This window comes from Coregonus clupeaformis, unplaced genomic scaffold (assembly GCF_020615455.1).
Source record: "Coregonus clupeaformis isolate EN_2021a unplaced genomic scaffold, ASM2061545v1 scaf0279, whole genome shotgun sequence".
NCBI lineage: Eukaryota > Metazoa > Chordata > Actinopteri > Salmoniformes > Salmonidae > Coregonus > Coregonus clupeaformis.
In genome coordinates, this window is record NW_025533734.1 from 261487 (window position 1) to 289097 (window position 27611).

Sequence of the window (27611 nt, forward strand, 5' to 3'; positions counted from 1 at the left end):
TAATTATTATCACTGGTATTGATGCTACAGTATAACAGGATCATTCAGTTGTAGAAATGATTGCAGAGTATTTGTTGTATCAGATGCCCTTTTAATTATGTTTGAAAACATGAGAGTAGCTATATGCTACAATGCTAAATTATGAAAGAAGCTGATTGATATAAATTAATATGAAATGTGCTGCCTATTCATGAGATAGTGATCACTGGAATCATGATTAAATCAACTCTTGGGGTTATATTTCAATCAAAACAAGCTTTATTTAAACTCAGAGGCAAGAAGACATGCACAGCTTAATCTCAAAATAGTTAATTTAGCACACAGCACTACTCTATTTCACTATTATACTTTAACATTCAGCTCTAAAACACTGTTTCCAGAACTAACACCACGTGGGGACTCTCTAGACCCCTGCAATGGCTTCTAGACACTACAGTGACTTCTCCGGAAGGCGGCTGAATCACTGGTGTCGTCGTGGGCGACCCTGCAGGTGTACACCTCTCCCTCTTCCCAGAGTGCCTTGCTCAGGGTCAAGGTGCTGCTGCGGCTGTAGTGGCCACCCTTCTCTTCTTCTGTGGTGGTCAGGACCCCCTCCTTCACCTCTGCCCCGTCCACCTCCCAGCTCACCATCGCCCCCTGGGGGGAGTAGCCGCTCAGCAGGCAGGCCAATGTGGCCGAGCCCCCGGAGAGCTGCTCAGAGGACGGGGGGAGCAGAGACACTGTGGGCCTGACAGAGGGACCAGCTGGAGGAGAGAAGAGAAGAGAGGAGGGTCAGCTACTACTACTCTATAATGGAATAATTTAGGAGAGGAGAGGAGAGGAGAGGAGAGGAGAGGAGAGGAGAGGAGAGGAGAGGAGAGGAGAGGAGAGGAGAGGAGAGGAGAGGAGAGGAGAGGAGAGGAGAGGAGAGGAGAGGAGAGGAGAGGAGAGGAGAGGAGAGGAGAGGGTCAGCTACTAATACTACTACTACTACTACTACTACTACTACTACTACTACTTCAAATACTACTACTACTACTACTACTCTATAACATTAGGAGAGGAGAGGGTAATTTACTCCTGCTACTCTGTAATGGAATAGATTAGGAGGAGAGGGGACTGTGTAACACTGTGTTATTAGTGAACAAAACTATTTCAGATCGACATTATACACAGGTTAAACATCTAGCTACAGTAGAGAGGACAATGAAACACTTAATCTTTAAGATCGATGCAACAACAAAAAAAATCTACAATTTAGCCTACCAAGAGCAACAAAACACAGAGGTGGTTTCCCGGACACAGATTAAGCGTAGTCATAGACTAAAAATATATTTCAATGTAGATTCTCCATTGAGCCTGCTTTTTAGTCCTGGACTAGCCTTGATCTTTGTCTGGGAAACCGCCCCTGAATCTATAAGACATGCAGTAAACAGATATCACATATAGTTTGTATACAGTATTATTTCATATTCACAATGTAAAATCAGACATGAAATCTCCATATCAATTTTGTCAAATCTACTCTGAGACAAAAGCCAAAATGACCTCAAAATACTATTCAAAACTATAGATGAGGTTTCCTTTTAAACCATGTCAGTGTTAACATCTACAATGAATACAATACAAAGTGTTGCTTATATTGTAGAAATGTAGAAATAGTAGTTGCTACATCTCGACAGAACAATGAGCTGACATGCAATACTGTATACCAAATATATTTTTTAATCACGTTAGAATACTTATGGTTTTATTACCAAATAAACATGATGGTATGTGAACAATTTTCTCACTTTGTTGACTCTACCCTCTACCAATCAACCAATCTGTCCACAGAAATCTCTAAAAGGATATAGCCTAAAAGTCTTTCCTCTGGAGAAGATGATAACATCTCATAACGTTGTTCAATAACATGATTACGTTTAGTTTTATGAGAGAAAGACCAAAAAGGACTTACTTTTCAGCACCAGTTTTGTTCCGCTTCCAAAAGTCCACCACAGTGATTCATTCTGGTGAAGTCGCCGTACAAAAACCTCATTCACACAAGAGTGAGCACCTTCATACACAGTGCACTCTCAGTACCACCCTGATAGTACTGAAGTACTAGTATAATACAATAGGGAATGATAGTCCTGAAGTACTAGTATAATACAATAGGGACTGATAGTACTGAAGTACTAATATAATACAATAGGGACTGATAGTACTGAAGTACTAGTATAATACAATAGGGAATGACAGTCCTGAAGAACTAGTATAATACAATAGGGACTGATAGTACTGAAGTACTAGTATAATACAATAGGGACTGATAGTACTGAAGTACTAGTATAATACAATAGGGAATGACAGTCCTGAAGAACTAGTATAATACAATAGGGACTGATAGTACTGAAGTACTAGTATAATACAATAGGGACTGATAGTACTGAAGTACTAGTATAATACAATAGGGACTGGTAGTACTGAAGTACTAGTATAATATAATAGGGACTGATAGTACTGAATTACTAGTATAATACAATAGGGAATGACAGTCCTGAAGAACTAGTATAATACAATAGGGACTGATAGTACTGAAGTACTAGTATAATACAATAGGGACTGATAGTACTGAAGTACTAGTATAATACAATAGGGACTGGTAGTACTGAAGTACTAGTATAATATAATAGGGACTGATAGTACTGAAGTACTAGTATAATACAATAGGGAATGACAGTCCTGAAGAACTAGTATAATACAATAGGGACTGATAGTACTGAAGTACTAGTATAATACAATAGGGAATGACAGTCCTGAAGAACTAGTATAATACAATAGGGACTGGTAGTACTGAAGTACTAGTATAATATAATAGGGACTGATAGTACTGAAGTACTAGTATAATACAATAGGGACTGATAGTACTGAAGTACTAGTATAATACAATAGGGACTGATAGTACTGAAGTACTAGTATAATATAATAGGGACTGATAGTACTGAAGTACTAGTATAATACAATAGGGAATGACAGTCCTGAAGAACTAGTATAATACAATAGGGACTGATAGTACTGAAGTACTAGTATAATACAATAGGGACTGATAGTACTGAAGTACTAGTATAATACAATAGGGACTGATAGTACTGAAGTACTAGTATAATACAACAGGGACTGATAGTACTGAAGTACTAGTATAATATAATAGGGACTGATAGTACTGAAGTACTAGTATAATATAATAGGGACTGATAGTACTGAAGTACTAGTATAATACAATAGGGAATGACAGTCCTGAAGAACTAGTATAATATAATAGGGACTGATAGTACTGAAGTACTAGTATAATACAATAGGGACTGATAGTACTGAAGTACTAGTATAATACAATAGGGAATGACAGTCCTGAAGAACTAGTATAATACAATAGGGACTGATAGTACTGAAGTACTAATATAATACAATATGGACTGATAGTACTGAAGTTTTAGTATAATACAACAGGGACTAATAGTACTGAAGTACTAGTATAATATAATAGGGACTGATAGTACTGAAGTACTAGTATAATACAATAAGGAATGACAGTCCTGAAGAACTAGTATAATACAATAGGGACTGATAGTACTGAAGTACTAGTATAATACAATAGGGACTGATAGTACTGAAGTACTAGTATAATACAATAGGGAATGACAGTCCTGAAGAACTAGTATAATACAATAGGGACTGTGTCACACCCTGGTTCTGGGACTCATTATTGTTGAGCCAGGGTGTGTGCAGTCTATGTGTTTATGTTCTATGTTGGGTGTCTAGGTTGTTGTTTTCTATGTTTGGTCAATGACTCCCAATCGGAGGTAACGAGTGTCAGCTGTCGGCTCGTTATCTCTGATTGGGAGCCATATTTAATCTGTTTGTTTTCCGTTGGGGGTTGTGGGTTTTTGTTCCAAGTTTAGTCTTTGTTACTGTTGGACTTCACTTTCGTCTTTTGTTTTGTATTGACGTGCTTTTCTAATTAAAAGTCATCATGTTCACTCGCAACGCTGCGCCTTGGTCTCCTGTTATAGACGATCGTGACAGAAAAACCCACCAAAGAAAGACCAAGCAGCGTGTCCAGGAGCAAGGAGACTGGACATGGGAGGAGGCACCGGGCAAGGAGATAGAGAGGCTGGCGATGGCCCAGGTGGGCACATCGTGGTCCTGGGAGGACATGCTCGGAGGCAAGGGACCTTGGGGAAGGATCAAGGCCCTGGCGCGAGAGGAGCAACGGCGTCAGCAGGGCCATCGTCGGAAGGTCGAGAGGCAACCCCAAAAAGTTTTTTGGGGGGGGCACATGGCTTGGGCGACTGGGCAGCAGGAGGCTGCCAGAGGGCTGAAGGAGGAGAAAAGGGGGCGGATTCAGGAGGCCACCAGGCCAGGGGTACACCGCCCTGTACGTCCTGTGCGGATGCCTCACACAGAGTGTGTGAGGGTAGGCATTCAGCCAGGACGGGTGGTGGCCGCTATTCACTCCAGGCCTCCTATCCGTCTCCACAGCCCGGTTCGGCCTGTTCCTGCTCCACGCACCAGGGATATGGTGCGCGTCGCCAGCCCAGCCCGGCCTATTCCTGCTCCACGCACCAGGGATACGGTGCGCTTCGCCAGCCCGGCCCGGCCTGTTCCGGCCACCCGCACCAGGGATACGGTGCGCGTCGCCAGCCCAGCCCGGCCTGTTCCTGCCACCCGCACCAAGTCTACGGTGCGCGTCGCCAGCCCGACCCGGCCTGTTCCTGCCACCCGCACCAAGTCTACGGTGCGCGTCGCCAGCCCGACCCGGCCTGTTCCTGCCACTCGCACCAAACTGACGGTGCGCGTCGCCAGCCCGGTCCGGCCTGTTCCTGCCACCCGCACCAAGTCCACGGTGCGCGTCGCCAGCCCGACCCGGCCTGTTCCTGCCACTCGCACCAAACTGATGGTGCGCGTCGCCAGCCCGGTCCGGCCTGTTCCTTCTCCCCGCACTAGCCCTGAGATGCGTGTCCTAAGCTCGGTACCTCCAGTTCCGGCACCACGCACCAGGCCTACGATGCGCCTCAGACGGCCAGAGTCTGCCGTCTGCCCAACGGGGCCTGAACTGCCCGTCTGCCCAACGCCGTCTGAACTGCCCGTCTGCCCAACGCCGTCTGAACTGCCCGTCTGCCCAACGGCGCCTGAACTGCCCGTCTGCCCAACGCCGTCTGAACTGTCCGTCTGCCAAGCGCCGCAGGAGCTGCCCGTCGGTACTGAGCCTGCAAAGCCGCCCGTCTGCCATGAGCCTTCAGAGCCGTCCGCCAGACTGGAGCCGCTAGAGCTCTCCGCCAGACAGGATCAGCCAGAGCCTTCCGCCAGACAGGATCAGCCAGAGCCTTCCGCCAGACAGGATCAGCCAGAGCCTTCCGCCAGACAGGATCAGCCAGAGCCTTCCGCCAGACAGGATCAGCCAGAGCCTTCTGCCAGACAGGATCAGCCAGAGCCTTCCGCCGGCCAGGATCCGCCAGAGCCGTCCAGCCAGGATCCGCCTGAGCCAGCCAGCCAGGATCCGCCAGCTAGTCAGGTACTGTCCCTTAGCCCGGTGCTGCCCCTTAGTCCGGTGCTGCCCCTTAGCCCGGTGCTGCCCCTTAGCCCGGTGCTGCCCCTTAGCCCGGTGCTGCCCCTTAGCCCGGTGCTGCCCCTTAGCCCGGTGCTGCCTCTTAGTCCGGTGCTGCCCCTTAGTCCGGTGCCGCCCCTTAATCCAGTGGGGTTTAGTTGGGGGGTGGTCATGTGGAAGGGGCTACGTAAGCGGGTAGTGACTATGGTGGGGTGGTGGTCTAGGCCGGAGCCAGAACCGCCACCGAGGAGGTATGCCCGCCCAGCCCTCCCCTGTTTGGGGGTTTTGAGGCGCGGTCGCAGTCCGCGCCTTTAGGGTACTGTCACACCCTGGTTCTGGGACTCATTATTGTTGAGCCAGGGTGTGTGCAGTCTATGTGTTTATGTTCTATGTTGGGTGTCTAGGTTGTTGTTTTCTATGTTTGGTCAATGACTCCCAATCGGAGGTAACGAGTGTCAGCTGTCGGCTCGTTATCTCTGATTGGGAGCCATATTTAATCTGTTTGTTTTCCGTTGGGGGTTGTGGGTTTTTGTTCCAAGTTTAGTCTTTGTTACTGTTGGACTTCACTTTCGTCTTTTGTTTTGTATTGACGTGCTTTTCTAATTAAAAGTCATCATGTTCACTCGCAACGCTGCGCCTTGGTCTCCTGTTATAGACGATCGTGACAGACTGATAGTACTGAAGTACTAGTATAATACAATAGGGACTGATAGTACTGAAGTACTAGTATAATACAATATGGACTGATAGTACTGAAGTACTAGTATAATACAATATGGACTGATAGTACTGAAGTGCTAGTATAATACAATAGGTACTGATAGTACTGAAGTACTAGTATAATACAATAGGGACTGATAGTACTGAAGTACTAGTATAATACAATATGGACTGATAGTACTGAAGTGCTAGTATAATACAATAGGGACTGATAGTACTGAATTACTAGTATAATACAATAGGAATGATAGTACTGAAGTACAAGTATAATACAATAGGGACTGATAGTCCTGAAGTACTAGTATAATACAATAGGGACTGATAGTACTGAAGTACTAGTATAATACAATAGGGATTGATAGTACTGAAGTACTAGTATAATACAATAGGGACTGATAGTCCTGAAGTACTAGTATAATACAATAAGGACTGATAGTACTGAAGTACTTGTATAATACAATATGGACTGATAGTCCTGGGTTATGAGTAAATCCATTGAAGAATGCAGATAATTAAGTTTAATCTTGGATCACTGATTTACATTTAAAATATGATAACATAATTTGATAACATAAATCAAATCAAATCAAATTTTATTTGTCACATACACGTGTTTACCAGATGTTATAGCAGGTGTAGCGAAATGCTTGTGCTTCTAGCCCCGACAGTGCAGTAATATCTAACAAGTAATATCTAACAATTTCACAACATATAACCAGTACACACAAAACTAGTAAGGAATGGGATTTAAGAATATATACATATATGTATCTGTTATGAATGTGGGTCCTTACCAATAAAACAATTTACATAGAACACTCTGCATTGGCAGCACATGCTTCAGTGGTCTGGGAGTGTTTTTATAGCCCTGTAAGGTTAACGCTTCATGACTGAGAGCTGTCCTTCTGAAAACAGAACTTCAACAATGACTTGATCATGAGCTTCTTGTGGATATTAATGTTCTTAGTTCAGGGTAAGACAATTGAATATCATGATCTTAAAATTGTTTTACTTATCAAAATATTAAATCTAAATTGCCTCTGCCTCGACAGATTGACATTCATGAAAATGTACATAAAACAAACAGATTTCAAAATATTCTTAAATGTCTCTGTTTCAGAATCCAGAGGACAGGTCACTGTGACTCAGACTCAGTGAAGTTGTTGTCCCAGGACAGACATTTATTATAAACTGTAAAACCAGTGCAAATGTAGCTAATGCATGTCCTGGGGGTTATACCTGTATGTCCTGGTACCACCAGAAACCTGGAGGAGCTCCTAAACTCCTTATTTACTATGCTACAACAATTCAGTCTGGGACTCCATCTAGATTCAGTGGCAGTGGATCTGGGAGTGACTTCACTCTGACCATCAGTGGAGTCCAGGCTGAAGATGGAGGAGATTACTACTGTCAGAGTTTCCACTATCCCAATAGTAAACAAAAACCTCCCTCAGTCAGACTGCACAGTGACTGTACTGCTACAGCTGGGACCTACTGCAGGTGCTGAGGGGGAAGAGACAGTGACATGGGACACTGGTTAGTGACGTCAACTTTGAATATGTTTAGAAAGCATCATTCAGATCACATGTCCCCTATCATCATCATCATCATAATGCTTGTGAATAATTGTTGTCATGGTCGGAACGTGCACTTTTATAAGTTAAATGAAGTTTTAAAACACACAATACCTGTCCCTATGCAGAGTCAGATATACAGAAGTAAAACATAAATAAAGGTGGTGTTACATCAGCTTCAGCCTCCCTAAATCAAATCCCCATATGAAACTCACAACCAAATATTGATGTGATCATCTAGCATTATATTAACTGTTTTGGTGATCAGGTTACTGACTATTAGATCTGTGAATGAGACATGATGCTGGGCTCGAATATTAGACCCATTTATGTAGAGACATACACTATACAGTATTATCATAAAGTATAATATTTATACAATTTTATCTGTTATTAATTACATGATGGCATATCTATTTTGTGTCCCTCTCTGAATCCACTATAAAGGTTCAAACCAGTTTACTCCCTCACATCTGGCCCAGTCCAGGGTATGTCAGGCAGTGAAACTCTTCAACTACTAGACTGGTAGCTGTGGGAGTGAAACTGAGATTTACATAGACAGGGCTGGGTGGTTCTGCTTGTCCCAGATTAGAGTAGCACTCTCAAAACAATCTTTATTTGAACTCAAAGGCAAGAAGACATGAACAACTTAATCTCAAAATAGTTCATTTAGCATACAACACTACTGATATTATTCACTATTATACTTTAACATCCAGCTCTAAAACACTAATGTTTCCTTCACTAGCACCATGTGGGGACTCTCTAGCCCCCTACAATGGCTTCTAGACACTACAGTGACTTTTCCGGAAGGCGGCCAAATCACTGGTATCGTCATGGACGATCCTGCAGAAATATAAAACACTGAGCTAAATATATCAGTGACGCTGACAATATGTCAACTCATCCCCTCTCATATCAAAGCATTCCTTAGGTGACAACACCCATAGGTCCAGACTACATAAATATTCCTCCCCTTTTGCTATGGAAAACAAACTTTTTCGTAACATGTCACACAATAAGTTGAACGGACTCCATCTATGTGCAATAGCAATGTCTCACATCATTTCAGAATAAATAACCCAGCTTCTGTAAGGTCCCTCAGTCAGGTAGTGAATTTAAAGCAAATATTAAACAATATTTATTGAGATTATATAACATGATTACAACCCCCTAAAATGTCCTGTGGTTCTGTCAAGGCAAAACGTCTCTCCTGCCACACCTTTTCAGCACCTTCCCATTCTTTAATTGAATCCAGCTGAGGCTTTTTAACCAATTAAGACCATGATTGGCTGGACAATGCTGCTGCTCACACAAACCTCTTCAACAAACGAAGGTTGTGAGAAGTTGAAGGAAGCATGGAGAGGTCAGAGATAGTCAGACTTGTAAAATGGGCTAAGGAACAGAAGTTGGGTTTTGGAGAAGTGCCATCAGTGCGTGCTCTGCAAGCAATGTAGCTGATGAAGGTGCGACAAGAGCGTGGTGAACGGACAGATGTGATTGTGGACAGCAAGGAAGAAGGAGAAGAGCCGAGTATAGTGGGTAGATGTGTGTTGAAGAAGAATGGTGTCAGACATGATAAAGAAGAATCTTGACCAATAGTAGTGACATTTTGGAGAAGGTGGACCCTTGTCTTTTGTCAGATCCATTTGTGGTTTAAGGGTGGGTGAGAAAGGAGTTGGAGGTAGTTAAATCAATGAAGTTAACCAGGATGAGAGGGAGAGGGCGCTCCGTGTCACGTAACTTGGGTCAAGATCTGTTTCTTGCTTTGGAACAGGGCACCATTGAAAGGGGGATTTCTGGGGTAGCATTAATTGTGGATGTAGCGATTGAAGTTGAAAATGTCTGGTGTTTGTGATGCCCGCCGTTTGGTGCGACGCAGGTCCGGTGGGGAGAGTGGTGAAACAGAGGAGTCATTGTCAGCTCTTTTGAGTCTTGAGCCAGACAAAGACATGTTAGGATATATTAGTTATCCTGTAAGAACATTTGTGTAGAATCCACTGCGCTGTTTCAGGTGCAATGTTTATGGTTCAAGGGTGGGGGATCAGAATAGTGCAGAGGGTGTCGTATGCTGAGGCAGTGAAGGAAGTGGAGGAGGATTGGTCAAGGGTGAGGGATCCTGATAGGATCCCAGTGAGTAGTAGATTTGTGCCAGCACAGAGGGATAGGGCAAGAAGTGAGTTATGCTTCAGTAAGGTTGTCTTCTTAGCGTTCATAGCAATTGTTATCAACTGTACCTCAGAAATGGAACATAAATCACAGAGAATAGATTTTGTGGTGGCAGCTGCAGAGAAGTATTTGGTTATACGAGATATGACAACAACCATTACTTTTATCACCATCTTTCATCTGGACACCTGTTTTCTGCTTTCAAGGTTACAATGTATATTTACACAAAGGAATAATGTTAACATTTCATATACATTTTTTTTCTATGTTTCAGAATCCAGAGGACAATACACTATGACTCAGACCTCTGAAATGAAAGCTTTCCACCATGGAGACAGAGTCAGTTTAGGATGTAGATTTCACAAGCCTCCTGCTTGTAGTCCCCCTCCTGCTTGTAGCCTGGTATAAACAGAAACCTGGAGGAGCTCCTAAACTCCTCATTTGCTATACCAAAACACTTCAGTCTGGGACTCCATCTAGATTCAGTGGTAGTGGATCTGGGACTAAATTCACTCTGACCATCAGTGGGGTCCAGGCTGAAGATGCAGGAGATTACTACTGTCAGAGTTTCCACTATCCCAATAGTAAAGATGTGTTCACACAGTGATACAGAGCCGTACAAAAACCTCCCTCAGTCAGACTGCACAGTGACTGTACTGCTACAGCTGGGACCTACTGCAGGTGCTGAGGGGGAAGAGACAGTGACATGGAACACTGGTCACTAGATGAGGTGAACTTTAAATGTGTTTAGAAAGCATCATTCAGATCACATATTCCCCATCATCATCATCATCATTTTACCTTTATTTAACCAGGTTAGTCTCATTGAGATTAAACATCTATTTTACAAGAGAGACCTGGCCAAAATAGCAGCACGCAAAGCTTTACACACAATTACAACATAAAACACAAAGCACTACAGTTTAACAACAGAAATGTACACATTGAGAAGGCAATAACTCTTTACGGAGGGGTAGTACATCTGGGGGTCAAAACATTGACAGCCCCGCACTTCATTGTCTACCATAGATTTTACCCAACTACTCATTCAAACAGAAATTTGCATCCTGTAGCACTAACTCCAAAAAGTTTTGGGACACTGTAAATTCCATGGAGAATAAGAGCACTTCCTCCCAGTTGCCCACTGCACTGAGGCTAGGAAACACTATCACCACCGATAAATCTACAATAATCGAGAATTTCAACAAGCATTTTGCTACAGCTGGCCATGCTTTCCATCTGGCTACCACTACCCCGCCACCAACTCTGCACCCTCCGCTGCAACTTGCCCATGCCCCCCCGCTTCTCCTTCACACAAATTCAGACAGCTGACGTTTTGAAAGAGCTGCAAAATCTGGACCCCTACAAATCAGCTGGGCTAGACAATCTGGACCCTTTCTTTCTAAAACTAGCCGCCGAAATTGTCGCAACCCCTATTACTAGTCTGTTCAACCTCTCTTTCATAACGTCTGAGATCCCCAGAGATTGGAAAGCTGCCGCGGTCATCCCCCTCTTCAAAGGGGGTGACACTCTAGATCCAAACTGCTACAGACCTATATCCATCCTGCCCTGCCTTTCGAAAGTATTTGAAAGCCAAGTTAACAAACAGATCACCGACCATTTCGAATACCACCGTACCTTCTCCGCTATGCAATCCGGTTTCCGAGCTGGTCATGGGTGCACTTCAGCCACGCTCAAGGTCCTAAACGATATTATAACCGCGATTGATAATAATAGACAGTACTGTGCAGCCGTCTTCATCGACCTGGCCAAGGCTTTCGACTCTGTCAACCACCGCATTCTTATTGGCAGACTAAATAGCCTTGGTTTCTCAAATGACTGCCTCGCCTGGTTCACCAACTACTTTTCAGATAGAGTTCAGTGTGTCAAATCGGAGGGCCTGTTGTCTGGACCTATGGCAGTCTCTATGGGGGTGCCACAGGGTTCAATTCTTGGGCCGACACTTTTTCTCCGTGTATATCAATGATGTCGCTCTTGCTGCTGGTGACTCTCAGATCCACCTCTACGCAGACGACACCATTTTGTATACATCTGGCCCTTCATTGGACACTGTGTTAACAAACCTCCAAACGAGCTTCAATGCCATACAACACTCCTTCAGTAGCCTCCAACTGCTCTTAAACACTAGTAAAACTAAATGCATGCTTTTCAATCGAACGCTGCTGGCACCCGCCCACCCGACTAGAATCACCACCTCGACGGGTCTGACCTAGAGTATGTGGACAACTACAAATACCTAGGTGTCTGGTTAGACTGTAAACTCTCCTTCCAGACTCACATAAAGAATCTCCAATCTAAAGTTAAATCTAGAATCGGCTTCCTATTTCGCAACAAAGCCTCCTTCACTCATGCTGCCAAACATGCCCTCGTAAAACTGACTATCCTACCGATCCTTGACTTCGGCGATGTCATTTACAAAATAGCCTCCAACACTCTACTCAGCAAATTGGATGTAGTCTATCACAGTGCCATCCGTTTTGTCTCCAAAGCCCCATACACTACCCACCACTGTGACCTGTACGCTCTTGTTGGCTGGTCCTCACTACATGTTCGTCGTCAAACCCACTGGCTCCAGGCCATCTATAAATCACTGCTAGGCAAATCCCCGCCTTATCTTAGCTCATTGGTCACCATAGCAGCACCCACCCGTAGTCTGCGCTCCAGCAGGTATATCTCACTGGTCATTCCCAAAGCCAACACCTCTTTGACGCCATTCCTTCCAGTTCTCTGCTGCCAATGACTGGAACGAATTGCAAAAATCTCTGAAGCTGGAGACTCTTATCTCCCTCACTAACTTTAAGCATCAGTTGTCAGAGCACCTTACCGATCACTGCACCTGTACACAGCCCATCTGAAATTAGCCCACCCAACTACCTCATCCCTATATTGTTATTTATTTTGCTCTTTTGCACCCCAGTATCTCTATTTGCACATAATCTCTTGCACATCTAGCATTCCAGTGTTAATACTATTGTAATTATTTTTGCACTATAGCCTATTTATTGCCTTACCTCCATAACTTGCTACATTTGCACACACTGTATATATATTTTCTGTTGTATTTTTGACTTTGTTTTTTTACCCCATATGTAACTCTGTGTTGTTTTTATCGCACTGCTTTGCTTTATCTTGGCCAGTTCGCAGTTGTAAATGAGAACTTGTTCTCAACTGGCTTACCTGGTTAAATAAAGGTGAAAAAAAAAAAACTAAACAAAAAAAATTCAAAGAGAGACCTCCTGGAAAGGCCAGAAAACTGGAACATCTTTTTTTTTTAAACACACTCTGTAAGAGCCTTAGGTACAATCAAAAAGATAGAGTCATGTGAGTGTGGACGATATTTGTCATTTGTCTGGTTGACAATGGCGGTACATAGGTAAAATGGGAGCTATTACCAGTCAAATGTCCACATGCAGAGTTTGAAGCACAGCAATAATGCATGAGGCCATGTGTTATGACATTTTTTATCATGGCTGTGATATCGTCATACCCACGAGGTGAAGAACATGGCTTGTGACATAACACATGGCCTCGAGGATGTTATTGCTTTTATACAACGTGTTACCAGCATAAAAAATCAAGATTATTTCCCAAACCATACATTTTTCTACAAAACGTGATGCTACATCCACTAACACTGGTTGTCAAGTGACGTTTTAGGTATTCTCTGGTCATTAGTTCTATTCGTATTGACTGCCATCTAAAAAGCAAAACTACCCAAGCGCTGGTTGACAGTTCCAGATCCTCTAGGGACGGTGTCCATGGATTTGAAAACAACGCTGAAACCAGCCCTGGCGCCACGAGGGTGCAAAAGGGGGCAATGCCCACTTAGTTGGAATATTGTGCCCCCTCAGTTTTGTGTTCCTATTCTGTCCCACAATCTGCCCCCTCTGTCATGCCAATTTGTTGTGTATGCTTCATTCATGCAACTCCCTTGCACGCATCATACCTACGTAATACACATTTTACAGGTTGAAAAAAAAACTATTGATTGGCCATCACAGTAGAAGGGAGGGGTCAATTTGACCGTTTAGGTTTACTTTAAAAGTTACGTACTACGAAAAAAAATAAAAGTTTCACCGAGCATTTGGATGGAATTTAGCTAATGTTAACAGTTAGGTACAGTGGGGAGAACAAGTATTTCATACACTGCCGATTTTGCAGGTTTTCCTACTTACAAAGCATGTAGAGGTCTGTAATTTTTTATCATAGGTACACTTCAACTGTGAGAGACGGAATCTAAAACAAAAATCCAGAAAATCAAATTGTATGATTTTTAAGTAATTAATGACATAAGTATTTGATCACCTACCAACCAGTAAGAATTCCGGCTCTCACAGACCTGTTAGTTTTTCTTTAAGAAGCCCTCCTGTTCTTCACTCATTACCTGTATTAACTGCACCTGTTTGAACTCGTTACCAGTATAAAAGACACCTGTCCACACACTCAATCAGACAGACTACAACCTCTCCACAATAGCCAAGACCAGAGAGCTGTGTAAGGACATCAGGGATACAATTGTAGACCTGCACAAGGCTGGGATGGGCTACAGGACAATAGGCAAGCAGCTTGGTGAGAAGGCAACAACTGTTGCCGCAATTATTCGAAAATGGAAGAAGTTCAAGATGACGGTCAATCACCCTCGGTCTGGGGCTCCATGCAAGAACTCACCTCGTGGGGCATCAATGATCATGAGGAAGGTGAGGGATCAGCCAAGAACTACACGGCAGGATCTGGTCAATGACCTGAAGAGAGCTGGGACCATAGTCTCAAAGAAAACCATTAGTAACACATTATGCCGTCATGGATTAAAATCCTGCAGTGCACGCAAGGTCCCCCTGCTCAAGCCAGCGCATGTCCAGGCCTGTCTGAAGTTTGCCAATGACCATCTGGATGATCCAGAGGAGGAATGGGAGAAGGTCATGTGGTCTGATGAGACAAAAATAGAGCTTTTTGGTCTAAACTCCACTCGCCGTGTTTGGAGGAAGAAGAAGGATGAGTACAACCCCAAGAACACCATCCCAACAGTGAAGCATGGAGGTGGAAACATCATTCTTCTGGGATGCTTTTCTGCAAAGGGGACATGACGACTGCACCGTATTGAGGAGAGGATGTATGGGGCCATGTATCGCGAGATCTTGGCCAACAACCTCCTTCCCTCAGTAAGAGCATTGAAGATGGGTCGTGGCTGGGTCTTCCAGCATGACAACGACCCAAAACACACAGCCAGGGCAACTAAGGAGTGGCTCCGTAAGAAGCATCTCAAGGTCCTGGAGTGGCCTAGCCAGTCTCCAGACCTGAACCCAATAGAAAATCTTTGGAGGGAGCTGAAAGTCCGTATTGCCCAGCGACAGCCCCGAAACCTGAAGGATCTGGAGAAGGTCTGTATGGAGGAGTGGGCCAAAATCCCTGCTGCAGTGTGTGCAAACCTGGTCAAGACCTACAGGAAACGGATGATCTCTGTAATTTCAAACAAAGGTTTCTGTACCAAATATTAAGTTCTGCTTTTCTGATGTATCAAATACTTATGTCATGCAATAAAATGAAAATGAATTACTTAAAAATCATACAATGTGATTTTCTGGATTTTTGATTTTCGATTCCGTCTCTCACAGTTGAAGTGTACCTATGATAACAATTACAGACCTCTACATGCTTTATAAGTAGGAAAACCTGCAAAATCGGCAGTGTATCAAATACTTGTTCTCCCCACTGTAGGTAGCTGATAGTATGATGGATACTATAAAAGTGGCTTTGCCAGGGCACAACGGCAGCATCGGATCAAAGCGGCGGGGAGGAGAAGCCTGCCACAGAGGCCAAAGGCAAGGCCTTGGGCAGACCCGGTTCCAATTGGTCAGCCCCTGAGGATTTCTTGGTATCTATAGCAAGTAAGGCATAAAGGACTTATTTTTCTGTGAATTGCCGAAATACAAAAACTTCACTACCATTTTCCAAGTCAATCTTCAAAATTCCCAAATCAGCGTTTGTGATGATTAAATGCATCAATGATGGCATTTGTGCTCGTAATGGGGCCATAATCCAAAAAGATTTGTTGGGGTAGAGAGCAGGAAGTGCAACCCTTCAGAGACTTGACAGTTTCCCAAAATTTAACTAGATTCCCCTTACAATCAGAAAGAGTGGTTACATAATAATCAGATATAGCCTTTCTGATTAGTCTTACACGTTGATTCCTCCTAAAATAGTGCCAATCCGGGCCAAAGCCTGTTTTCCTGGACTTGACCCAGGCAACATTTCGTATAACAAATGACTTTGGATAATTTAGGAGTGAACCAGGAATTCGATGTACCTTTAACTCTCAGAGTGTTGAAGGGGGCATGATTATCTACATATTGAGGACATTTACAAAAAAGCTTAACGCTAAATCAGGTTCAGAGATAGCTGAGATAAAATCAAAGTCACTACAATAAAGATCATGTAAAAAAGCTTGTTGACTGAAGTTTTTAAAGTTCCTCTTAGTGAGACACGAGACCGAGATGTATGTATTCTCACATCTCTGACTCAGACATCTGAGCAATGCTCACTAAAATCCAGTGGGAACACTCCGCTAGCAACATATTCTTTTGGCGAATTTGTCAAGATTAGATCAATCAGGGTAGATTTTGATTGATCTTTAGGATTGGGCCGTGTAGGGTCAGTTATCAGCTGAGACAGGTTTAGCTCAGAGCAAATATCTGACACTGGCATCCTCCAATCAATATTAAAATCACCCAAAATTAATAGTTCAGATTTACCATACCTAGACAGCAATTCAGATAAATTGTTGATGGCATATATGTTATGTGTCCCTTCCTGAATCCACTAAAGAGTTTAAAACCGGTCCACTCCCTCACACTGACCCAGTCCATGGTATTTCAGGCAGTGAAACTGTTCAACTACTAGACTGGTATCTGTGGGAGTGAAACTGAGATTTCCGTAGACAGGGCTGGGTGGTTCTGCTTGTCCCAGAATAGAGCAGCACTGTCACCAGATGTTCACTCTGTCCCCAGGGGGTTGGAGGTAGAGAAGACTCTATGACTATCTTGAAGCTGTGATATTTCTAATAGTATGTGGACAACTAAGTCTATAAATCAAGCAGGTCAAAAACCTTTTCAACAAAGACCTCTAATATTAATCAGTTCACATTGTAGTGTCTAGACCTCTCCTGTTAATCTGTTAACATTGTAGTATCTAGACCTCTCCTGTTAATCTGTTAACATTGTAGTATCTAGACCTCTCCTGTTAATCTGTTAACATTGTAGTATCTAGACCTCTCCTGTTAATCTGTTAACATTGTAGTATCTAGACCTCTCCTGTTAATCTGTTAACATTGTAGTATCTAGACCTCTCCTGTTAATCTGTTAACATTGTAGTATCTAGACCTCTCCTGTTAATCTGTTAACATTGTAGTATCTAGACCTCTCCTGTTAATCTGTTAACATTGTAGTATCTAGACCTCTCCTGTTAATCTGTTAACATTGTAGTATCTAGACCTCTCCTGTTAATCTGTTAACATTGTAGTATCTAGACCTCTCCTGTTAATCTGTTAACATTGTAGTATCTTGTGTTACTATGACCTACAGTTTGATGACAGTGAGTTTTCAAGTGAATAACTAAGCTATGACATTTAGGTCTGATCATTTTCAAAGAAACTGTGAATACGGCTTTACAAATATATTTCTATATCATTCAACATTTGACTAAAGTCTAATTATTGAAAGAGACAACGAAAATATTTGTTCCAAAGGAAAATGTTTATTTTCATCTATTAATCAAAGCATCAAAGCAAACATTCCTACAGTATCTAATAATAAAAAATAATTAACACATCAAATCTAACACTGATACAACCTCAGTCTACAGAGAGGATTGACACATGAATTCAAGCCAAGCCCCCTGTTAGTCTACACCAGGGTGATCTCTAAATCAGAGAACAACTGATTTTAGAACAAAGCTAGTCAAAGCAGAGGAACCAGCATCCTCTCTCCACAGGGGTGTGTGACTGAGGGGTCCTACCCAGAACAGTCAGCCCTCCTCAGGGTCTTTGTGACTGGAGTCTGGGATTTCTGCTGGAATTCACAGGTCACCTCTCCTGCCTTGGTCCACTCCTGGGCAGTGAGAGTCAGTGTGCTGCTCCAGCTGTACAAGCCGTCCTTCTCCAGGACCCCGGGACTGGCCGTTTCTCATCAGAATACTCATATTTGTAGTATTTTGCAGAATCCAAGAGGTTGGATATAAATAACAGAGACCCTTTCTGGCTATCATGAACACAATGCACTGATGACTACAATAACAAATATTATAGTTATCATACCAGAATAAGAGTTATATAGTCTGCAATCATACAAATAAAACATACAAAAAAATGCCCGCAATTTAACATTTTGATTAAATAAACTGTTAAAGAAGGCTCTTTCAAAATCAATATATAACAATATTTTTGGAAAGTAAAGTATCTCAAATCTAAATGTTTTAATAGAGATTAAAGAGTTTAAGAAAAAAATGGAATCAGACAAACATCAAGAAACTTACTTCCAACATCTAGTCTGGTGCCACTACCAAAAGTGTACCACAGTGATACAACCCCTATAACTGCTGGTACAAAAACATCCTGACCATTGGGCAAGCTGAATAATTACATTTTTTAGACTGTGGTTTAAATCATGAGCACATATGAATACTGGCCAAATATATATAATGTTATATTCTTCATTTGAAATCGTTTTTTGATTAAATGAAAAACATTATAGTTTTATTATAAAATAGAAAGGTATAAAACAAACCCAAACATTTTAGAGAAATGTTCAGTAACTGATTTGAGAAACTTTCATAAGAGTCCAAGCATGAGTGAAGTGACAGTTAGGGCTGTATTCAATCTGTTTCGCTGAAGCCTTTAAATTTCAATTGGGCTTTAGCGCTGAACTTCAGCAATACGGATTGAATAGAGCCCTTCATCTGAAATAAAAGTTGTATCGTTGAAGTGTTACAGATTGCCGGATAGAAATGTCAAGATAATTTTTGATTGAGCTGACATATTACATTTACTTCACTTAGCAGATGCTCTTATCCAGAGGAACTTACAGGCGCAATAAGGGCCTTACTCAAGGGAACATCGACAGATTTTTGACCTAGTCGGCTCAGGGATTCGAACTAGCGACCTCTTAACCGCTAGGCTACCTGCCACCCCATATGCAGCTTTTACTGTGAATGCAGTCTCCTTCTTTACACAGGAACATTGCCTTTAAATTCCAATCACGCTGTAACGCTGAACTTCAGCAATACGGATTGAATAGACCCCTTCATCTTGATGCTTGTCATTTGCTTTCAGTTAAAGTTGCTGTTGAATTCTAAGCATATTATATTCTAGAAAACTGATCTTAAATGGAATCTGATCTTGACAATGTGTTATTCATTTCTCAGTATCCCGAGGGCAGATCACTGTGACTCAGATCCTGCAGTGAAAGCTGTCCTTTCAGGTCACATACTGCAGTTACTCTCCACTGCTGTAAAACCAGCAGTGATCCATTAAAGGCTCTGTGCAGTCAAAATTCAGTTTTTCTTGTGTTTTATATAATATTGTACAACAGCTGATGAAACTAACACTGTAAAAGTGTGAAAAAAATGGATCAGTGTTATTTCATGATTGTTCCTAGTTGAAAATATGATGTACTGCACATAGGACCTTCTAATTAGCAGGTTTGCATTTGAGGGAGGATCGGCTTTCCATGGTGACATTACCATGTAGCAAATTAGTTAATAGACCAATAACAAAGAGAGTTCCAAATCTCTCTGCCAATAACAGCTAGTTTTCCGTTTTCCCCTCCCCACTCAGACCACTCTCAGACAGTCTTAGATGCAGGTGCTGAGGGGGAGGACTAGACCGGTGATAGTGTTGAGGACTAGACCAGCAATAGTGTTAGGGACTAGACCAGTGATAGTGTTGAGGACTAGACCAGTGATAGTACTGAGGACTAGACCAGTGATAGTACTGAGGACTAGACCAGTGATAGTGTTCAGGACTAGACCAGTGATAGTGTTGAGGACTAGACCAGTGATAGTGTTGAGGACTAGACCAGTGATAGTACTGAGGACTAGACCAATGATAGTACTGAGGACTAGACCAGTGATAGTACTGAGGAGTAGACCAGTGATAGTGTTAGGGACTAGACCAGTGATAGTGTTGAAGACTAGATCAGTGATAGTACTGAGGACTAAACCAGTGATAGTGTTGAGGACTAGACCAGTGATAGTGTTGAGGACTTGACCAGTGATAGTGTTCAGGACTAGACCAGTGAAAGTACTGAGGACTAGACCAGTGATAGTGTTGAGGACTAGACCAGTGATAGTGTTCAGGACTAGACAAGTGATAGTACTGAGGACTAGACCAGTGATAGTTTTGAGGAATAGACCAGTGATAGTGTTCAGGACTAGACCAGTGATAGTGTTCAGGACTAGACCAGTGATAGTGTTAGGGACTAGTACAGTGATAGTGTTCAGGACTAGACCAGTGATAGTGTTAGGGACTAGACCAGTGATAGTGTTCAGGACTAGACCAGTGATAGTGTTGAGGAGTAGACCAGCGATAGTGTTAGGGACTAGACCAGTGATAGTGTTGAGGACTAGACCAGTGATAGTACTGAGGACTAGACCAGTGATAGTGTTCAGGACTAGACCAGTGATAGTGTTGAGGACTAGACCAGTGATAGTGTTGAGGACTAGACCAGTGATAGTGTTGAGGACTAGACCAGTGATAGTACTGAGCACTAGATCAGTGATAGTACTGAGGACTAGACCAGTGATAGTACTGAGGACTAGACCAGTGATAGTGTTAGGGACTAGACCAGTGATAGTGTTGAGGACTAGATCAGTGATAGTACTGAGGACTAGACCAGTGATAGTGTTGAGGACTAGACCAGTGATAGTGTTGAGGACTAGACCAGTGATAGTGTTCAGGATTAGACCAGTGATAGTACTGAGGACTATACCAGTGATAGTGTTGAGGACTAGACCAGTGATAGTGTTCAGGACTAGACAAGTGATAGTACTGAGGACTAGACCAGTGATAGTTTTGAGGACTAGACCAGTGATAGTGTTCAGGACTAGAACAGTGATAGTGTTCAGGACTAGACCAGTGATAGTGTTCAGGACTAGACCAGTGATAGTCTTAGGGACTAGAACATTGATAGTGTTCAGGACAAGACCAGTGATAGTGTTCAGGACTAGACCAGTGATAGTGTTAGGGACTAGAACAGTGATAGTGTTCAGGACTAGACCAGTGATAGTGTTCAGGACTAGACCAGTGATAGTGTTGAGGAGTAGACCAGCGATAGTGTTAGGGACTAGACCAGTGATAGTGTTGAGGACTAGACCAGTGATAGTACTGAGGACTAGACCAGTGATAGTGTTCAGGACTAGACCAGTGATAGTGTTGAGGACTAGACCAGTGATAGTGTTGAGGACTAGACCAGTGATAGTGTTGAGGACTAGACCAGTGATAGTACTGAGGACTAGATCAGTGATAGTACTGAGGACTAGACCAGTGATAGTACTGAGGACTAGACCAGTGATAGTGTTAGGGACTAGACCAGTGATAGTGTTTAGGACTAGATCAGTGATAGTACTGAGGAATAGACCAGTGATAGTGTTGAGGACTAGACCAGTGATAGTGTTGAGGACTAGACCAGTGATAGTGTTTAGGATTAGACCAGTGATAGTGTTCAGGACTAGACAAGTGATAGTACTGAGGACTAGACCAGTGATAGTTTTGAGGACTAGACCAGTGATAGTGTTCAGGACTAGAACAGTGATAGTGTTCAGGACTAGACCAGTGATAGTGTTCAGGACTAGACCAGTGATAGTCTTAGGGACTAGAACAGTGATAGTGTTCAGGACAAGACCAGTGATAGTGTTCAGGACTAGACCAGTGATAGTGTTAGGGACTAGAACAGTGATAGTGTTCAGGACTAGACCAGTGATAGTGTTCAGGACTAGACCAGTGATAGTGTTAGGGACTAGAACAGTGATAGTGTTGAGGACAAGACCAGTAATAGTGTTGAGGGCTAGACCAGTGTTGGTGTTGAGGACTACAGTCTAGAGTATCATAGGTTCCCTCTATTATTTGACCGACCAACACCTAAAAATGAAAACAGTCACACAGTGGATGATATACACAGAGTGCACAAAACATTAGGAACATTCCATGACAGACTGACAAGGTGAATCCAGGTGAAAGCTGTGATCGCTTATTTATGTCACTTGATAAATCCACTTCAATCAGTGTAGATGAAGGGGAGGAGACAGGTTATAGAATGATTTTTAAGCCTTGAGACAATTAAGACATGGATTGTGTATGTGTGCCATTCAGAGAGTGAATGGGCAAAACAAAATATTGAAGTGCCTTTTAACGGGGTATGGTAGTAGGTGCCAGGCGCACCGGTTTGTGTGTCAAGAACTGCAACGCTGCTGGGTTTTTCACAGTCAACAGTTTCCCATGTGTATCAAGAATGGTCCACCACCCAAAGGACATTCGGCAGGCCAGTGGTCGAAAACGGGTAATTGATGAAAGAGGACAAAGGAGGCTGACATGAATTGTGCAGAGCAACATACGGGCTACAGTTAGTCAACTGACAGACTAGTACAACATTTGTGACCAAAGACCCATAAAAGAATGCACAACTCATCGTACCTTGACATGAATGGGGTATGGCAGCCGACATCCTTACAAAGTTACACTTCTTTCAGCAAAAAACAAGAAACTGAGTTTGCAGTGGGCTATGGAATGGAAATACTGGACACTGGAGAATTGGAAAAATATTGCTTGATCTAATGAATCCCTGTTCCTGCTGTTTCACGCTGATGGGAGGACTAGGGTATGGACAAAACCACATGAGTACATGCATCCAAAATACTGTGTGTCAACGTTGGTGGTGTGATGGTGTGGGTTGTGTTTTCATAGCACACATTGGGCCCCTTGATAAAAGTGGAGCAACGTTTAAATTGCCAATCAGGTGCATCCCTTCATGGCGAGAAGTGTATCTATCTGCAAATTGATTTTTTTCATCAGTATAATGCCCCATGCCACAAGGCTAGGATTGTCCAGGAATAGTTCCACGAACATGACAGTGAATTCAGCTTACACGCAGTGGCCTGCCCAGTCACCAGATCTCAATAAAATTAGCATCTGTGGGATGAGATGGAACGAGCAATTCAGAGTAGAGCTCCACCACCAGCCAACTTGACACAACTGTGGGAAGCATTGGAGTCAACATGGGCCAGCATCCCTGTGGAAGGAACACTTTTGACACCTTATAGAGTCCATGACCCGACAAATTGAGTCTGCTCTGTGGGCAAAAGTGGGTGGAACTAAATATTTGGAAGGCGTTCCTAATGTCTTGGACACTCAGTGTATATCCCATACATTACCAAATGAGGCATACGTTATCTGCCTTGCTCCAGGAGACCCATTTGCATAGAGAGGACACTTTGCATAGACAGCACATGCTTCAGTGGTCTGGGAGTGTTTATATCCCTGTGATTTTAACACTTCATGACTGAGAGCTGTCCTTCATGACAACAGACTCCACAACAACCATGACTTTTATCACCATCTTTATCTGGATATTTGCCCTCAGGATTCAAGGTAAAATATTTGACTGTGACAGCAATGGACAGTGGTTGGCCTGGTATCAACAGAAACCTGGAGGAGCTCCTAAACTCCTAATATACTGGGCTAAAACCCTTCAGTCCCTGGACTGTTCTGTGTCATGTTGCGTGTGATTGTTTTGCTTCGTGTCATGTACTCTATCTTTGTTAATTCTCTTTGAGTAAACCTTGACCTTGTTAATTCATGCGTCTGTGTCCTGCCTCTTCGTATCCTCAGTACTCGTCACAAAATGTTTGGTAAATGGAAAACCATAGCAGCCACCATCTTGGGGGCAGCCACCGCAATTGGATGCAATTGCTTGTATTATGTGGTTGTTGTTGTCTTGTTCCCTGTGTCCGAGGGTTGGTGAGTTAGGCGTTGGAGAATGCAGTTTCTCAACAGATGATAAGATATGGACCGACTACGGACTGACCAGTGGAATGTGAAATACGATCCTCCAGGCTTGGTGGATAACGAGGACTTTGACCCTGAAAGACCACAATTGGATGAAACATTTATTAGTTCTGATGTATGAATATCATAGGGAAAATCTTAAAAAGAAGGCCTATGGTTGGAAGGAGTTAAATAGAACTAATCTCTGAGATTAATCATGCTTGTAAATACATTCATCCTGAGTGTGACATTTTTTGTCAAAGGGTGGATTGATAGATTAATTTGTATTTTGAAAATAATGACTAAAGGATTTCAACCCAAATGCGGTTTAAATGTGTGAACTGTGTTAGAGTTATAATGTAGTGTAAACCCACTAGAGAGGGGGTGAGTTAGAAACTGCTGAGACAAACATTCCAGGAGGGAGGAGACTTAGAAACTGGTTGTGGAAATGTACAGGCCGCCTAAAGGTGGGCGGAGCAAAGTTCCTTTGTGTGAAGGCATATATAAAGGCTGTATATGTGTTTTGGCAGCAGAGCTCGCCATGATTAAATAATACAGATCATTCTTGCTGGTTGTGGACCTTTGTTTAATTCATGATTAAATCCAGAGCCTTACACCCTCTGGGAATTATTCAAATTTGAGTTTAATTAGAGATAGAAATTCTCGTGACATAGGGTTTCAAGTGTCTCCAGAAGGTGGTCAGTGACTCCGCTGTCCTGGCGTCGTGGGGAGCTTGTTCCCACCATTGGGGTGCCAGAGCAGCGAATAGCTTTGACTGGGCTGAGCGGGAACTGTGCTCCGTAGAGGTAGGGGGCTAGCAGGCCAGAGGTGGATGAACGTAGTGCCCTCGTTTGGGTGTAGGATCAGAGCCTGAAGGTAAGCAGGTGCCGTTCCCCTCACAGCTCCGTAGGCAAGCACCATGGTTTTGTAGTAGATGCGAGCTACAACTGGAAGCCAGTGGAGTGTGCGAAGGAGCAGGGTGACATGAGAGAACTTGGGAAGGTTGAACACCAGACGGGCTGCAGCGTTCTGGATAAGTTGTAGGGGTTTAATGGCACAGAAAGGGAGCCCAGCCAAAGCGAGTTGCAGTAATCCAGACGGGAGATGACAAGTGCCTGGATAAGGACCCTGTGCCGCTTTCTGTGTAAGTTAGGGTCGTACTCTACGAGTGTTGTAGAGCATGAACCTGCAAGATCGGGTCACCGCTTTGATGTTAGCGGAGAACGACAGGGGTGTTGTCCAGGGTCATGCCAAGGTTCTTTGCACTCTGGGAGGAGGACACAATGGAGTTGTCAACCGTGATGGCGAGATCATGGAGTGGGCAGTACTTCCCCGGGAGGAAGTGCAGCTCCGTCTTGCCGAGGTTCAGCTTGAGGTGGTGATCCGACATCCACACTGATATATCTGCCAGACATGCAGAGATGTGATTCGACACCTGCTTATCAGAAGGGGGAAAGGAGAACATTTATTGTGTGTTGTCTACGTAGCAATGATAGGAGAGACCATGTGAGGATATGACAGAGCCAAGTGACTTGGTGTATAGAGAGAATAGGAGAGGGCCTAGAACTGAGCCCTGGTGGAAACCAGTGTTGAGAGCACGTGGTGCGGAGACAGATTCTCGCCACGCCGCCTGGTAGGAGCGACCTGTCAGGCAGGATGCAATCCAAGAGTGAGCAGAGCCGAAGATGCCCAACTCGGAGAGTGTGGAGAGGAGGTTCTGATGGTTCACAGTATCAAAGGCAGCAGATAGGTCTAGAAGGATAAGAGCAGAGGAGAGAGAGTTAGCTTTAGCAGTGCGGACAGCCTCCGTGACACAGAGAAGAGCAGTCTCAGTTGAATGACCAGTCTTGAAACCTGACTGGTTTGGATCAAGAAGGTCATTCTGAGAGAGATAGCCGGAGAGTTGGCTAGAGACGGCACGCTCCAAGAGTTTTGGAGAGAAAGAAAGAAGGGATACTGGTCTGTAGTTGTTGACATCGGGAGGGATCGAGTGTAGGTTTTTGAGGAGGGGGTGCAACTCTCGCTCTCTTGAAGACGGAAGGGACATAGCCAGCGGTCAAGGATGAGTTGATGAGCGAGGTGAGGTAAGGGAGAAGGTCTCCGGAAATGGTCTGGAGAAGAGAGGAGGGGATAGGGTCAAGCGGGCAGGTTGTTGGGCGGCCAGCCGTCACAAGTCGCAAAGATTTCACCTGAGAGAGAGGGGAGAAAGAAGTCAAAGCATAGGGTAGGGCAGTGTGAGCAGGACCAGCGGTGTCATTTGATTTAATAAATGAGGATCGGATGTCGTCAACCTTCTTTTCAAAATGGTTGACGAAGTCATCCACAGAGAGGGAGGAGGGGGAGGAGGAGGAGGATTCAGTAGGGAGGAGAAGGTGGCAACGAGTTCCCTAGGGTTAGAGGCAGAGGCTTGAAATTTAAAGTGGTAGAAAGTGGCTTTAGCAGCAGAAACAGAGGAAGAAAATGTAGAGAGGAGGGAGTGGAAAGATGACAGGTCCGCAGGGAGTCTAGTTTTCCTCCATTTCCGCTCGGCTGCCCGGAACCCTGTTCTGTGAGCTCGCAATGAGTCATCAAGCCACGGAGCAGGAGGGGAGGACAGAGATGGCCCGGTAGGATAGGGGACATAGAGAGTCAAAAGATGCAGAAAGAGAGGAGAGGAGGGTTGAGGAGGCAGAATCATGAGATCGGATGGAGAAGGATTTAGCAGAGGGAAGGATGATAGGATGGAAGAGGAGAGAGTAGCGGGAGAGAGAGAGCGAAGGTTGCGACGTAGAAGAACAGCATCTAGTAACGATGAGGTCAAGCGTATTGCCTGCCTTGTGAGTAGGGGGGGACGGTGAGAGGGTGAGGTCAAAAGAGGAAAAGAGTGGAAAGAAGGAGGCAGAGAGAAATGAGTCAAAGGCAGACGTAGGGAGGTTAAAGTCACCCAGAACTGTGAGGGGTGAGCCATCCTCAGGAAAGGAACTTACAATGACACTGTGTAGTAGAGCTGAACAACAATAGAGTCAAACTAGATCTATGTCTAGAAGACCTTAGACCATAACTGATCACTAAATGTTTCTCCTGATCATTAACTACATGTTGACTCTGTTCAGTAACTCAAGGAAAACCATCAACCAATCTGAATAGAGATGATGTGAAATTATATATAAAAGACTTAAGATGACCTGTGTTTTGAATAGCTGGAATTGAATCAATATGATTCAAACACATACAATAAAGCCCCTAAACATTACCCATACATCCTTCCTAACACCACTGTTGTAGTTCCAGAGAGCAGCAGGTGAAGCAGGAGACTGGAGACGTCAGAGCTCTGGAGATCTCCCCTTTAGATCAGTCAATCAGTAGCATCACACAGGCCATACACAGACTGCAGTTACTGACACTGACCACAGGAGAGAGACAGAAAGCAGATACTTTCTGGTCCAATGACACAGTAATAGCAATATGCTCCATTTGTAGATGCCTATAATCAATATATCAGTCCCCTTTCAGCACTTATATCAGAAACCATGTCAGTGATTACATAGCTATC

At 43.6% G+C, this 27611-nt stretch overlaps 1 gene segment (V, D, J or C); it reads right to left on the minus strand.

Annotated features, from left to right (window-relative positions):
* Nucleotides 1-235: 235 nt before the first annotated feature.
* On the minus strand, nt 236-18243 carry LOC121580041. The segment is given in 3 exon segments: nt 236-743; nt 1937-2053; nt 18132-18243. Coding segments are annotated over 3 exon segments (549 nt in total).
* Between the last annotated feature and the right edge of the window lie 9368 nt (nt 18244-27611).